Genomic DNA, 15,147 nt, shown 5'->3' with positions numbered 1-15,147 from the left:
GATAGATAGATAGATAGATAGATAGATAGATAGATCACTTTAGAGACTTAGACTTCCTTTATTGTCATTGCACAAAAACACAAGGTGATTCTTGACAACGAAATGTTGATTACTTGGCTGCCAGTGTAACAAAGCTAAGACATTATTCCTGCACAATAAATGTTTTTTATAACTAAGAGCTAAGAGCTAGCTATATACAGGGTAAAGAAGTATATATAAACATATATATTGCACTAAGTTATTGCAAAAAGAAACATTAAGTTGAAGACAAAACTAAACTAAGGTGCGTGCATAAATCATGTCCATGGGGGGTGATTTTAGTGGTGGTTTTACAGAAAGGAGTCCAAATGGGCGATGGATGGGTATACTAGAGGTATAGACAATTGTGTTTGATAATATTGAATTAACATTCTGTTAAATGTGCTTAAATATCGAATGGTATTCAATTACATTCTTTACCAATGAAATACAAAAAATGCTATTCATAGCAATGAGATTAAGGGGGAAAAAAAACACTTTGTATTTTCTGTTATTTTTTATTGTTTGCATCAGGAGTCCTAACACTGATATGACGTTTTTTACTGAAGGGAAATGAGGTACCTGTATGCATGTAAAGATACAGTGCATTGGTTTGAAATAGACCAACTGTCATCTACCCCCCACCCCGCCTCTCTCCCTCATGTTTACCCACATTTCTAATCAATGCGTGGCGTCATCAGGGGGGGACCATCCTGAAGATTGGCCTGTTAAAAATGACAGCTCTGTAGAAGGGGAGAGAGAAAGAGAGAGAGGGTAAATGGTGATCCCTCCCAGAGCTCCGGCTCCGCACTCTGCAGCGCTCCTTTCTGAGGGTCACACCGGATTGATTCTTTTCCACGAGCCTCCAAGAAACACTCTCATCCCCACCATCCGCCTCCCAAGCTGAGAACCTCTACCTCCTCACATTCCTGGCTCCTCTCGCTCTCCCGCGAAGTCGAGGCTTTTCAGATCCGGTGATGGAAAGCAGAGAGGAGGTGGTGGTGAGGTCGGCGGAGGGAGCCAACGGAATCTCCACTCGAGAACCGCAGGGGAAACCGGTCCATAGGAGCTGCCTGAGCCCAGGCACTGCGCCCTACTCCCGGGAGAGGACTACGGAGCTGGTGCCGGAGGAGAGCGCAAAAAGGAGCATGTGTGCCGACGCCAGATCGCTCCCCGTATCCTCCTCCGGGGTAAGGCATCACAAAGACGGCAGCAGCTCGGACAACGAGTCAGACTTCTATGAGGAAATCGATGTGAGCTGCACGCCTGAGAGCATGGACTACCCAACGGTTAATGGTAGGACGCTGTTTTCCAGTGTGTGTTTGCATGCAAGCAATTATAAATATCCCAATGATCGATCCCTGCATTTGGTTATAAACATTAAATGTATCACCACTAAATAAAATCGAAAATGGCTAATCCTGTTCTAAAATTAGAACAATAACATCTACTGCAGCTGTTCTGTCAAGTGGCTGAAAATGCTGCGGTGACACCCACAATCCAACCAAAAATTCTCATCACTGACTTTGGCAGCAACATTTCCTGTGTGTTTTCTTTTACTATAACAGGGCAGAAAATATAGTTTTCTGTAGCCTGAACCACAGGAAATAAACCTTTGCAGGATATAATACTGGAATTATTATGAATCATTTTTATAATGATTTTCTTTTCAATGTGCAAAACCTGAGCATCATATATTGGAACTAGGCCTGCAAACATTAATAATACATTTAGAAGTGCATGAGATTTTTTCACCATATTGATATCAAGGTATTGTTAACTATGTGTTGTTTGCATAAAATGTGAATGAAGAAAGCCATGTTACAGATGTATGTAAGACAGGCCCTGTAATAGTGGAGCTGATTTACATTTTCAAATGTATCTATGCTATGATAGCGAAATGACCTTTGAAATATGGCTAAATAATAACTGCACCTGTGCTTATATCATTTTATTGCCTTTTAAAAATGATGCATTATTGTGCATGTTGGTTCAGGTCGAAATGTAGATTCCCCTGGTCATTCTCCGGGTGAGACCGGTGCAGATCCGAGTAAGACAGTCCAGGGTCAGGGCTCTCTGGCCTATGGAGCGGACCAGATCCGCCGGTATCGAACAGCGTTCACCCGGGAGCAAATCGCTCGTCTGGAGAAGGAGTTCTACCGGGAAAACTACGTGTCCAGGCCAAGAAGATGCGAACTGGCGGCTGCACTAAATCTTCCCGAAACCACCATTAAAGTAAGATTTTTATTAGTAGAAATGTCAATATGTTTGGCTTAATTCACACAAAAAAAAAAAAAAAGAGAATCACGGGTCAGATGCACAAAGGGGGGCATATTTAAGAGTTGCACGACGTGATTTTGAAAAACATTTTCCATTTTTCCCAATCTATTGGAAGAAATTAGTTAATTGGAAGTTGGGCCTGTGTGCGTAAAAGCGGAAGCACTGTTGATCCAGCTTTTTGTTGTTGTTGGTCAGAGGGAGGGCTGTGGTTAATATTTGACCCAATGTGTCTCTGTTGCAGGTGTGGTTCCAGAACCGCAGAATGAAAGACAAACGCCAGCGCTTGGCCATGACGTGGCCTCACCCCGCCGATCCGGCCTTCTACACCTACATGATGAGCCACGCTGCGGCAACAGGGAACCTACACTACCCCTTCCCTTCGCACCTGCCTCTGCCCTACTACTCACCTCTGAGCGTCGGTGTTGGAGGCAACCCAGCCCCCGGTGCCACGCCCTTTTCAACCCCGCTGAGATCCCTTGACAGTTTCCGAATGTTGTCTCACCCCTACCAGAGGCCAGAGCTTCTATGCTCCTTCAGGCACCCTTCCTTATACCCATCAGGACCGACCCATGGTCTCGGCCCGGGTGGGAGTCCCTGCTCCTGCCTGGCTTGCCACACAAGTCAGTCCAATGGGATCGCCAGCAGGCCAGCCGCCTCGGACTTTCCCTGCACTCCTACGAGCAGGACGGACGCTTTTGTCACTTTTACGCCATCAATTCTCAGCAAATCTTCACCTGTGACATTAGACCAAAGGGAAGAGGTGCCTCTGACCAGATGAAACCAAACAAAGTAAATCTGTCTGCGTTATCGGAGCAGGACTAAAACAGCATGAAGAAATCGGTGAACAAGCAGGCGCACAACGGATCTACCATAATTAGAATATCATCCCCTTTCATAGCCAGGGCAGAAAAATAAAAATACAAAAAAGAAAGAAGGGATTTCCAGAAGATCACTTTAATGGTTCCATTGAAATCTTATATTACTGTTATTGCTTGTCTCCAAAACAGTCTACCTGTAGGCCTATTGTAAGTTACGCAAGACTGATGCGTTCCATCTCTCTTTTTTAACTAGGGGATTTTTTTTCCTATAAAGCAGACTATAGCCATCTCATTAGAAGCAACCCTCAACATCGGGGTCCTGGTGGAGGCAGCGGCGTCGGTGGCACGGGCCGAAATGTGCACATGCAAGTAAAATTAGTAAGTGATGTATATGTAAGAGTCGTTGAATTAATGGCAATACTAGCAGAAAGGGATCGTTGCTGCCAAAAGGTATAACAAGGCGCCGAGGGATCGGATTACTGCACAGCGCTTACTGCTTGGTGCAGGAGATGGATCGGGGAGGGAGGGGGACCCAGAGGAGGATGGAGAGGGGACAATCAAAATGAGGAGAAAATAGTAAGACACCAAGCACTCTTCCTTTTTTTGCATTCCTCCCTTGATATTATGACGCACCGATTTTATATCCGATCAAATGAAATCAAGTCATAGATTTTTTTATGTCTACGCTTAAATAGAAAATCGACCTGTGGTTGGAAAATAAAGTCCTTTTGACAAGACATATATTTATCTTTCATCGGTTTTCAGAATTGAAAGCAAAAATGTGTCTACTTAAGGACATAACCTGTTTGTAAAAGGTGAATCGACCACATAGAATTGGCTAAACTTGTCTGACACCCAATGTTGTTATTTGAGTTAAAATTAGATATCTCAAAATTACAATTGTGCGACTTTTTTCTTTATTATTTTTAATGAACGCAATAACTGACCGACCCTAAATAACTTTACAAAAGAAGGTTATAAAAGTCCACTGTTTGTTTTGGGTAGCTCTATATTTTGTTGTGTTCTCTTTATTCGTTTTGTGTTATTATTATTATTATTGTTATTATTATTTGTGCTTATTTGTTCATGATTTTCAGACTGTAATATCTGATTTGTAATAAATTATATCAATGTGTCATTTTTAAAGCCTAAAATTCTTCAACAAGCCTGCATTATTTCCATTTCAGACACTTTTTTTTTTCGTTCCTTTTTAACTCAGGACAAATTCCCATGATTTCTTCTTTTGATAATAACACTATTTTAGCTCTCAAGTGATCGCTGTCAAAACACCCCACCGTGGCCCCCAGACACCCTCCACTATATCTCCTGACGGGACTGAAAGATTGACCGTGACAGCTAAGTGGTCCCCGGGCTCCGTTAACGCCACTCATATTTTCTCTTGAACCACTTAATAGAAACAGAATTAGTTGTCTGGGTATTGGAGAGAGAGAGACGAAGAAGCATCGATCTTTTAAGGAAGAACGCAAACAATCAGTGTGATCTTAATTGGCTGCAGGGATGAGCAAATGAAGGCGGTTTTCATGGGATTGAGGGAAAACACGAGGCCCGCAGAGATTGCGCGCAGATTTGGAAGCTTTAAAAATGCATTTGATATCACAGATTAGTCCTTATTTTCAATTAGTATTTTGTATTGAAATTGGACATTGTGATATTGGATGACTGCGTAACTGCAGCAAAAATAAACAATAAAACCAATTACCATTTGAACTATTTTCACTTGTTCTTTGCACTTGAACGGATACATCTAAGGGGTAGGATGTAGATGTTAAATGTGCCTTTAAAAATAGGCCTACATTTTATTTATTTTTTTTTTATCGTGATGTTGTCATTTTGATTTTCACTTTTAATTTGAAAGGGCCTTGATGATTCGGGAACCTGAAAAAAAAATAAATACAAGCAAATACTTTGCCAAGAGAAACTGATATATCTGACTTGTTTGTAAGTTTGATAATTAGTCAGCAGTTTCATAGAGCAATAATGTGACTGCAGCAGAGACAGCTATTATAAACTGCAAACTATATTATTCTTTTTTTTAGAATGACCCATTAAATGCATTTGTAATTGCTTGCAATTCTAGTTACATTTTTATTTTCCTTTATTACTGAATAAATGTTTGTCTTTTAAATTGAAAACATTTTTGATTTCTTCAGTATTGCTATTTAAAACCCCGTTAGGAGATATTTAAAATAGGCCGGTCTTCACAGCCACACATAAAAGGGTTTGAGACCTATGATCTGTAGAATAACTCAAACACACTTAGGTATGCAGTAGCTTAGTTAAATTATACCAGGCTATGTGAATTATTATTTTGCATTAAGCATTAAAATAATACAAAATTTAAAATAGTCAGCCATTATGGAACCATTGAGATGTGTTGTCGTTTTAATCATCATACAAGTAAATCAATGTCACAATGTTAAGTTTATTTAGGCACAATATCAATATAAAAGCAAAATAAAGAAAAACATTATACCATAATGTCTACTTTCACATTACCTGACACTACTTAAGAGTTTTACCACATTTATTTAAAGTAAATGTGCATTTGTTAAACTCTTCTATTTTGAACAACTATATATCATAATATGTCATTTTCCTATACAACAAATATTTTAACACATTCTAAAGCTTATGTTTACATTTGGCAAATTACTTTTGTTGTTTGTCCATGGACAAACAACAAAACAAATAACATCTGTTAACATTTGTTGCAGAACTGAGTGCTTTTTACGCAGCTCATAAGGGCTTGTCAGGTCTAATACTTTTATGTGTAGGCCTACATATATAAAAAAACTATTATTATTGCTATTTTTTTTTTGTTACATATTTAAATCGCTCTCTAACCTAACTGTAAAAGGATAGACGTAAGCCCTGAGACTCAGCATTAAAATAACTAACATATATATAGCATATATAGAAAATTAAAATGATTAGTTTAACCCATTTCAGATGTAAATGGGAGTAAAATATTCCACCAAATATCATAAAACTGCTTTTCTTATCTCGCTTCTTTAGATAAAAATGTTGTATTCTACAAAATAATAAACCCCCTGCACAGTGACCCACCCCCTACCCACTCCTCCTCACTCCCCCCCACCCTCTCTCTCCACTACACGCGTTTGATTGATGGCCTTATTAACTGGAGTCCTTGTAAGTGTGACCAAGCTGATTAAAATGCATATGTTTGGAATAATACAGCGTTTAAGCCTCCCGGGTCGGGCAGATTTATGTAAACTATCAGGCTGATACAGAAACAAGGGTCAAGCAGGAAAATTGCTTTCTTTTTTTTTTCTTTTTCTTTTTTTTTAAGCATGCATTAAAACAAGATGAGAATCAGGCTGCTCTTTCAAATATCTTGTTTTGAACGGTTTGGGCTTCTTTTTCTTCTTCTTCTTTTTCTTCTTTTTTTTTTTTTTTAGATCTGCAAAGCAGAGCCTGCCAAAATGACACATTAAAGTGAGGCAAATTACAACCACATTTACCCAGCCGCACATATAGATGCGAGCATATCCTCAGCGGCAGCATCAGTGCAGACAGTTAATTGCACTAGGATGACTGAGTTGGAAGATGGGCTTGTATAGATTGCGCGTAAAACAGCAATTACACCCGACTTATAAGATCCTATTAGCGAGGATTGGTGGAGGGTTCCCTCAGCTCCCACAACTAAAACACAAAGCGTTTTGATAGGGGCGGTGCAGTGCAGCTGTCCACTGAGCGAGGGAGGGGGGGATCGGTGGCTGCTGCCGCTGCTGGTTAAATTGGATTACATCCTAATTTACAGAGCGCCGTCGTGGTGCAAAAAAAAAAAAAAAAAAAACTGGCGGAGGCGTGAACGGACCGATCGCAAAGTAATGATGATGAATGGGAGATTAATGCGCATACAAGCAAGACAATTTAAGCCTTCATCTGTTTAAACGGCCTTCCAATATCATTTGGAAACGGAGGTCACGTTAAATCAGTCTGGGTAGGGAGGGATGGGGACGTGAAAGTCATCTTTGTTTTTTTTTTGGAGGGGGGGTTTGGGGAATCTTTATCAGGATTATTTACGGCGCACAGAAGACAGCCAAACGAATATAGAGAGGAAATGGGCCCCGGCTGCTGCGAGCTTCTGCGCTATTCACAATAACTTTATTAAAATGTGATATTTTATGTTTTACCTTAAGTAACTCCAGTACTTCATTGCTATTAATCATTTCCAGATTTTCACAATTAGTTCTTAAACAATTTACAAATCTTTATCCTGATTCATTTTGTATTTCCAAAGTGCAATTCATTTTTGGAGATAATCAGTGTGACACCCTTAAAGAAAATACATTCCTGAAGATACATTATTGGTTAAACAAGTTTCCTTGACTATTTTAAAGGGATGTTCTGAATTCTGAATGCAAAAAATTAACTTAATGAGTCATTTTTTCAAAAAATAGGTTGAGTTTGTCTTGAATTGAGGAGGTGAGAAGCTTTGCCAGTGGGACAAGACAATTTACATTTAAAATAAGAAAAAAGCAATTACATTTTCTTATTCCAAGTGCATATTATCTAATTATTTTATTTTGAGAGTTAAAATGCTCATACCATTTGCATATCATCTTATTTACCTTCTCAAATTAAGGGTAAATACACTTCATTTACTTATTTCTAGACTCTTTTTGCAGTGCAAGGATGTTTTTTTTTTAACCTTAAAAAATATTCTAAATTTATTTTATCAACTTTAATATAAAGTCAGACCAAAAAAAAAAGAATGAAAGCAGATGTTTATTTTACAAAAAAAAATCCTGAATGTGAAATAGTTGAATTCATGCACTTGAAAGATGTTTATTTTAAAAAATATGTTTTTCTCTATGCAGCAAAAACTTCTGGACATGAATGACATTGCTATAAAAAAAAAACAAAAAAAAAACAATGCGGAGCCTATTTGAAAGGTGGACAAAAGACATGGGGCAGAGCAAGTTGTAGAGATGCTCTGGTCCGATTTGACAAAAAATAATATACGTTTTCACCTAAACACAAGTCAAAATGAATGAACACAAATTATATCCATGGATCCACACAGTCAAACAAGGTGTTGGTTGCATGGTGATGTAGGGATGCTTTTTTTTTATCAGGTAAGATAACTCTTATGAGTTGATGTGAAGATTAATGGAGGTACACTGCAAAAGACTATGGACAATGATTTATAACATAGAGCCAGAGCAACAACAATATCAATCATGTGTCAGAGTTTATACCTAAATCTTAAACATATACTCATTTATTTAGAGTATTTTAGACCATATAGACATTTAATACCATAGATTAGTACATACATTGTAACAGTTGGTAAATAACTCACAAAAGACATATGCTTGATTATTGATAATAGTTATATCAACCATAAATATTAAACTCCAAAATGCAGAACAACATTTTGAGCCACAGCGAAAAGAAAAAACTGAACAAAACTAGATATTCATTTGAATACATTCAATTTTTATACAGCAGAATGAAATGTGTGTTCTAGACAGCCTGCTCGCTTAATGTTTTGCATCACCTTGTGACTTTGGATAAGGGACTCTTTTATCAGTTATAGGAGAACAATGCAAGATTTTTTGACTTCAAACTTGTCAGTCTCCACTCCTGAACACAATCACTTAAAATACTTTACGCCTAATACTTATTTCTTAGAAATCTAGAAATTAGATCTGGAGATTTTAGTTTCAGTTTGCCTGGTTTCTACAGGTCATCACATGATGCAAGATAAACTTCAATTTTGGTTTCATCTTCTGGACATTTATCTATCTGACTTCCTGACATTGCATGACATGATTTTCCCTAAGACAATTTTTAGCAGGTATCTATTTAGCGTAATAATCCTTAACAAAGGTAACCGTGGAGACAGATTGAAACATCAGTCAGAAGCACAAGGGAAGCCAAATTTTAAACTTCATTTATTTGTTTGCAGAATCTTTCAGCGGTGGAATTGATGCTGTGCCTCAAATTATTGCCCTGTTGCATTCAAGGTTCCAACAAATAGTCAGGCATTCCTCTTTAGGATTTTGTGAGGGAAAGCAGAAGTAATTAGCCTAGCAAACCAGCCCCAGAAGCCAGCAGCCAAAACCATTTTTCCCTGCGAGTTGTCTACTGTAGTCTCGATCAATGCCCCAGGCCCTAGAACTGGCAGGCCAATGACAAAGTAGAGATGTGTTATGAATTTCTGGATGCAATGTGGGTGGGGATTTGAGGGCGTGACGAAAAGCTGCGCAACGCTGGAGAAAGCGCAATAAGATGGCAACAACTGTTGAACAGTTCTCATTTGACTCAGCTTTGGAATCAGTTTTGGAAGGATTAGACTTGGGGTTTTCGTTGAAACGTGAGCAGGAAGAGGCTCTATGCTCATTCATTTTTAAGAAGGACGTATTCGCCGTTTTACTGACAGGCTGTTTGTTTACACTCCCCCACCAGCTTTCTGTCGCACTTACTACGTCACAGTACGTTGCGCTCATTGGTCAGAGCGTTGGCCAATAGACACAGACATGGTTTGAAAAACAACGGGTTGTTCTCATCAACAATCTTCCGATGTCTCATTCATCAGGGCTGGACTAAATTAGACATTTAATCTCACATTTAGTCTGGTTTATCAGGCTAAGAAGTAATAGTCCCATCCGTTAAATGCTGGAAGCTTCAAAGGTCCCCCAAAAAAACAACACAGCGGTAAACATCACACTACCACCGTCCTGTTTGATCTTCATCTAAATATTCCTTTCTCCAATGCTGAGTATTTTGTTGTTGTTTTTTTCTGTTTTTTTTTTTTGTTTGTTTGTTTTTTCTTTACAGATTTAACAGGATGCATATATTTCATCATGCCAAATTTATATATATATATACTTCAGGACCATCAGATATTGCTTTCCAGTGTTTCAGGCTAAACTGCAAAAGCATTAAAGGATATATTTCTAAGCCAAAACCAAACTCAAACATATTTGTTTCTGAAATGATTGGCCATGTTTGTTACACATTTCCTATCTATGTTTTGTGCCGATCAAACACCAGGACAACATTTTTTGTCTAACAAATGAGGGTAATTGTCCCTGTCTTGCCTTTTGTTAAAAGACAGCAAGAAATTGATGTTATGAATAAATTACATAAAAAGATAAGAAATAAATTCATAGTTTAAATTTAGTCCAAGGAAAGTCATGCTAAAAACAGCTAAGAACTTTTTGGGTGTATTTTCACTTAGAGAAAGCATCAAGTTTACCAGAGAGGATGCCAACGACAACAAGCTACATTTTCTGGACTGTTTGGTGAGCATGGAAGGAGATGGAAACCTCAGCATTGAAGTGCATAGAAAATCCACTGACACAGACCAATATCTTCTTTTTGACTCACACCATCCAATGAAACACAATCTTTTTGTCATCAAAACCTTACAGCACCGGGCCGAGCATGTTGCTACAAAAACAGAAGGGGAGCACATAAAACAGAAACACATCAAAGATGCTCTCCAAATCTGTGGATACCCAAACTGGGCGGTTGTCAAATCAGCAAGGAGATCCAAAAGATACACAGCAGATCATAACGGTGAGAAGATTAAACACAAAAAATGTAACATCCCATATGTTGATGGAGTCTAAAAAACTCAAGAGGATTTTCTCCAAACATACAATACCAGTACATTTCAAACCAAACAAGACCCTTAGACAGAGACTTCTGCATCCTAGTAACACAACCCCCAGACCGAATATGAGCGGAGTGGTGTATGCAGAAATGGGGGATCTGGAGACATCAAGTCATCTCTATGTCATGTATTTGTTCTCACCAGGTGAGTCCAATCTGCACAGGTTAAACCAGATTGGACTCACCTGGTTCAGTGGCTGGGTAGAACAAATACATGACAAAGAGATTACTTGTTGACTCCAGATCTTCCCATCTCTGGGTGTATGCAGTTCAATGCGGTGAGGAATGCTCTGATCTTTATATAGGAGAAACAAAACAACTTCTCCACAGACGCATGACTTAACAAAGGCGAGCAGCCTCCTCTGGACAAGACACTACATCTACAAGACAAGCTGTACATCTACACCTAATGGACAAAGGACATTCTTTTGAGGGCCAGAATCTTCACATTTTGGACAAAGAAGACAGGTGGTTTGAAAGGGGTGTGAATGAAGCCATTTATGTAAAGAATGAAAATCAACCTTAAACAGAGGGGGTGGACTCAAAAACATAAAGTGCAGTGATAGAGTTGATTCCTTCCCACTATCATCTCAATCCTCATAGCCATGAGGGGGGTCAAAACATCTCGCCTGGTCAGACAGGCAAACAAAGACCCTAACAACTCCCTTTTCAGAAGCATAGGCCAGTATTGGTATATTGCAAGCTAACAAAGACCTCAACAACTTTCCATTACTAAGTCAGGATCTGTCGATTTGGTTCAATTTGCATGTTTTCTAAGCCATAACAAGGCTTTGTTGGGCTACTCTATAAAGCTTGGTACTCAACACTAATCCAGACATTTTGACTTTAAAAAGCTTCTGTCAGGTTTATTCAATGATGATTATAAAATTAATGTGTGCTTATAAATCATTTGTGCAAGGGGATGCTGCACTGTGTCTTGTGATGCAGTCAGGAGACCATCCTGCCTTGTCATTCTGATGGAGCATCTTGTCTTTATGAACTGATCAATTTTTTTGTCAGAACAAATACTGTTTTGTAACCATGTGTTATGTTCTGTTAATAAAAGACGGCTGCAGGAGAGGATTCGGAGAAAGAAAGCTTGAAGTTGGGGTGGGCTTTTTCTTTCCGATCCTGCAGAAGCTGCTTGAATCTCTTTCCTGTGTAGACTCAATTTCTGTTTTTTTTTTTTACAAACCTACATTTTCCGAATCTAACAGCTTGCAGGATGGGAAATGAAACATCTTCTAATTTGGAAAACAAAGTCAAGTGGTTTGTTTTTTAGCTTTTTAAAAGTTTTTTGGAATGAATATTTTTATTTTATAAAACACCTGAAATGAGCATTTGTTTGTTTTTTCCCCTTTTTTTATGGCTTAATGAGAGAAGTTGGCTTAAGCCTGCCCTGCAAGGCTTTTAAACCTGGGTTTGAATGACGACGAAGCCATTCTCAAGCACATATCAAGGTGCTCATTTTGAGCCTGGATGGATATTTATTTTTGATTATGGTCACGGTGGAAAAACCTGCTTCACATCAGTAGGTTTAGCCAAACATACTCAAAATGTGCAGGGTCACCTTTGAGCACACCATTTCACTTTTCTGTCACCAGTTCACCACAGTTCTTCCAGCAGTCTACACTTTCCCTGCTCTCTTTTTTCATCATCTTCTCCTTCTTTCCCATTGCCAGGGCTGCCACATGTTTGCCTGCTGTGTCTAAAAGTAGCTAGCAGCAGGGACCCGACCTGATACAGCTCATTGGCTAATTTGCATCACTTGTAGCCTCCGGACGGCTTTACCATACTAACAGGAGAAGCGGCGTAAGTGAAGTTAGACACTTCCGTCAGACAACATGCGGTTATTTATAAATGTTTTAAATCAGGTTGGGTCTGAATTAGCCAGCAGATGGGTCCTGATCCAGATCATGGTCCGTTAATCCGTGAGCTCTGCATTAGTGAACAAAGTATACCAGGAACAGCCAGGTAATGAATACAGGAAAATTTGAGCAACAAAATTTCAAATGCTTTCATATGATTTGTCTTACAGGTCAAAAAAGTTGCACCCAAAAAATCTTTGTATCCAAATTTCCAGTTTTTAGTTTATTGTTAGTTTACAAATCATCTCCCTGGTCACATTTACTGTCCGCTGAATCAGCAAGTATTTCTTTAAATTCAAGGAGCAGAACCAATGAGCCATTACCTCGGCAGGAATTGTATTGATCATATTTAGCATCCATTGGTGTTTTACAGCCAACATTTCTAACCCTCCCCAGCAACCTACACAAAAACCTTTCAGCTCTGCGTGGAGTTGAAGGTGAAGCCAGACTTTTGCTCTGATGTAGAGTTGTCTCTTCAAAAACAAGTAACATATTGTAGAAGTAGCAACATAATGGCCAAGTGAGACTTCATAGGACTAGTAGAAGCTCTGCAACCACAGTCTGACTTAAGTTTTACTCAGTGTTGCAATAATAATCAACTCATTAAAAGTTTGATTGTTTTGCTGCTTTCGCCATGAGGTCTTTCTGCTTTGTGGAGGCTCTCACAGACCATGCACCACATTGTGCGATACTGTTTAAAAATGATTTAATAAGCACGTCGTTTTACAACAGTGTTATTATTTTACAGCCATTTTAGCTGCCAAAGGCTTAACGGATCAGTCCAATTGTCCCCACACCTCCTTTTATTTTACTGCTTGCTGGCTGCTTTACTGCTCAGTAACGGCGGCAGCTGAAAGCAACAGCTAAAGTTTGTCCCCTTCTTTCCCACACAATCAAACAAACTCCAAAGTAAGGGACAGAGCTGTTCCCACAGTCTCACTTGTACTTACGTCATTCAACATTAGATTTTGTTCTTCACAATGAATTTTTTCTTTCTTCGCATTTGCTTGATACCCTCTGCAGAACAGTAATAAAGGTGATGACAATATGATCTCTGCTGTGGCCACCAACTCTGTCTGTGCACAGCAGGTATGGGGCCGCCTGTGATAGAGTACCTCATTGCTGCAGTGATGTATCCTCATTATGCCCCCTTCGCATTACCGTCACACTCAGACTGTTTCTTTTCTCTAGGGGTCTAGTAGGGCCTGGGCTTCCCCTCTATCCATTTCTGGAGCTCTAACAATGATTCTGAGTCCAATGCACTGGCATCCCCTAGTTTGAACCTTTAGATGCAGACATTTGTTGGCTTTCCTGATAAATTCAAACAAAACAAAACAGCAAAAAAAAAAAAAAAAAATACACACACACAAACAAGTCAATGCTTTTTTGCATTACTGACAGACATATCTAACCATTAATTAACAATGCACGGAAGGAAATAGCTGCTTTCACAAAATGGCTATGTCCATTGAACAATGTTGGTTTTGTTTTATGATCACTACCCTGATAGCTGACTTAAATGCTCATTTCACTCACCTGCCTAACTCTGCCCAGTTACTAAAGTGTAAAGTGGCTCCTGTCACTTTATATACTGTAGGGTTCAGCCCAGCTATAGCGGCGAAGTCATTGTTGGTGTTTTTGACTATGTTTTGAGTTTTAATTTTCAGTTCATAGCTCATGTTTTTGTTCATGCTCCCGTTCATGTACCATAGTTTTCCTGTTATCATGCCTTGTTCTGCCCCTCAACTACTGAGCTGGCCTCTTCCCATCTGAATGTTCTGCCTGAAATCTCTGTTGGGCATATGGAACCCTGACCCTACCTGGACTCTCTGTGGTTTTATGTAACCCTGGACCTGCCTTTTCCTGTTCTGATAGGACCCCTTACAGGGTTACAGACTCCTGGATCACTGACCCAATCTGTTCGGAACTGTTTCCCTGATCTGGTTCGGATTTATGCTCCTTCAATCGGGCTACAGCATTTGGTTCCCTCTATGCAGCTCCCGCCGCATTTCGTTGGTAGTCCATCGGCTGGATGCTGCCATCCTTCTGAGAGGATGGACTGAACTGTTAAACCAGGTAAGTGAATCTCATGGATAATCTTTCTCTGTCAGATTTTCATGGTCACTTACCTGTGTTTCTTTCTAATCCAGAGTTGCCAGTGATGGGTGGTGCCCTGCCTCCCCCCGCAGCTGTTGCAGATCCACAGCTCAGCATTCTGTATTTTAATAAATGTTTTGATTCTTTCCACTTTCTGTCTCGTCTTGAATATTGGGTCCTAAGTTCAGAGTTCATTACAGTTTTGTGTCTGAAATGTCTTCATTGATTTAGTGGCACAGTTCTCTAGATTCTTCAGTGATGACATGGACCTTAAAAGTATCACAGACCTTTTGCAAGTGAAACAGTTCTACCATGTATTACTTCTTTATTTCATACCAAACCCAACTAGCATGTTCATTGCTATAATACCAATGTTTATAAGAGAAAAAATGACA

At 39.3% G+C, this 15,147-nt stretch overlaps 1 protein-coding gene across 1 annotated transcript; it reads left to right on the top strand.

Moving 5' to 3' along the window:
* The first annotated feature begins 786 nt into the window (after positions 1 to 786).
* On the top strand, positions 787 to 4,907 carry evx1 (even-skipped homeobox 1). The gene is made up of 3 exons (XM_015374153.1): positions 787 to 1,314; positions 2,015 to 2,253; positions 2,540 to 4,907. The coding sequence occupies exons 1-3, from the start codon at positions 996 to 998 to the stop codon at positions 3,074 to 3,076; spliced, it is 1,095 nt and encodes a 364-aa protein (XP_015229639.1). The 5' UTR covers positions 787 to 995; the 3' UTR covers positions 3,077 to 4,907.
* The last annotated feature ends 10,240 nt before the right edge of the window (positions 4,908 to 15,147 follow it).

Source organism: Cyprinodon variegatus, unplaced genomic scaffold, assembly GCF_000732505.1.
Source record: "Cyprinodon variegatus isolate N-32 unplaced genomic scaffold, C_variegatus-1.0 Scaffold98, whole genome shotgun sequence".
Classification (NCBI taxonomy): domain Eukaryota; kingdom Metazoa; phylum Chordata; class Actinopteri; order Cyprinodontiformes; family Cyprinodontidae; genus Cyprinodon; species Cyprinodon variegatus.
Note: the sequence above shows the minus strand (reverse complement) of the source record. Positions and strands in the feature narration are given on the sequence as shown.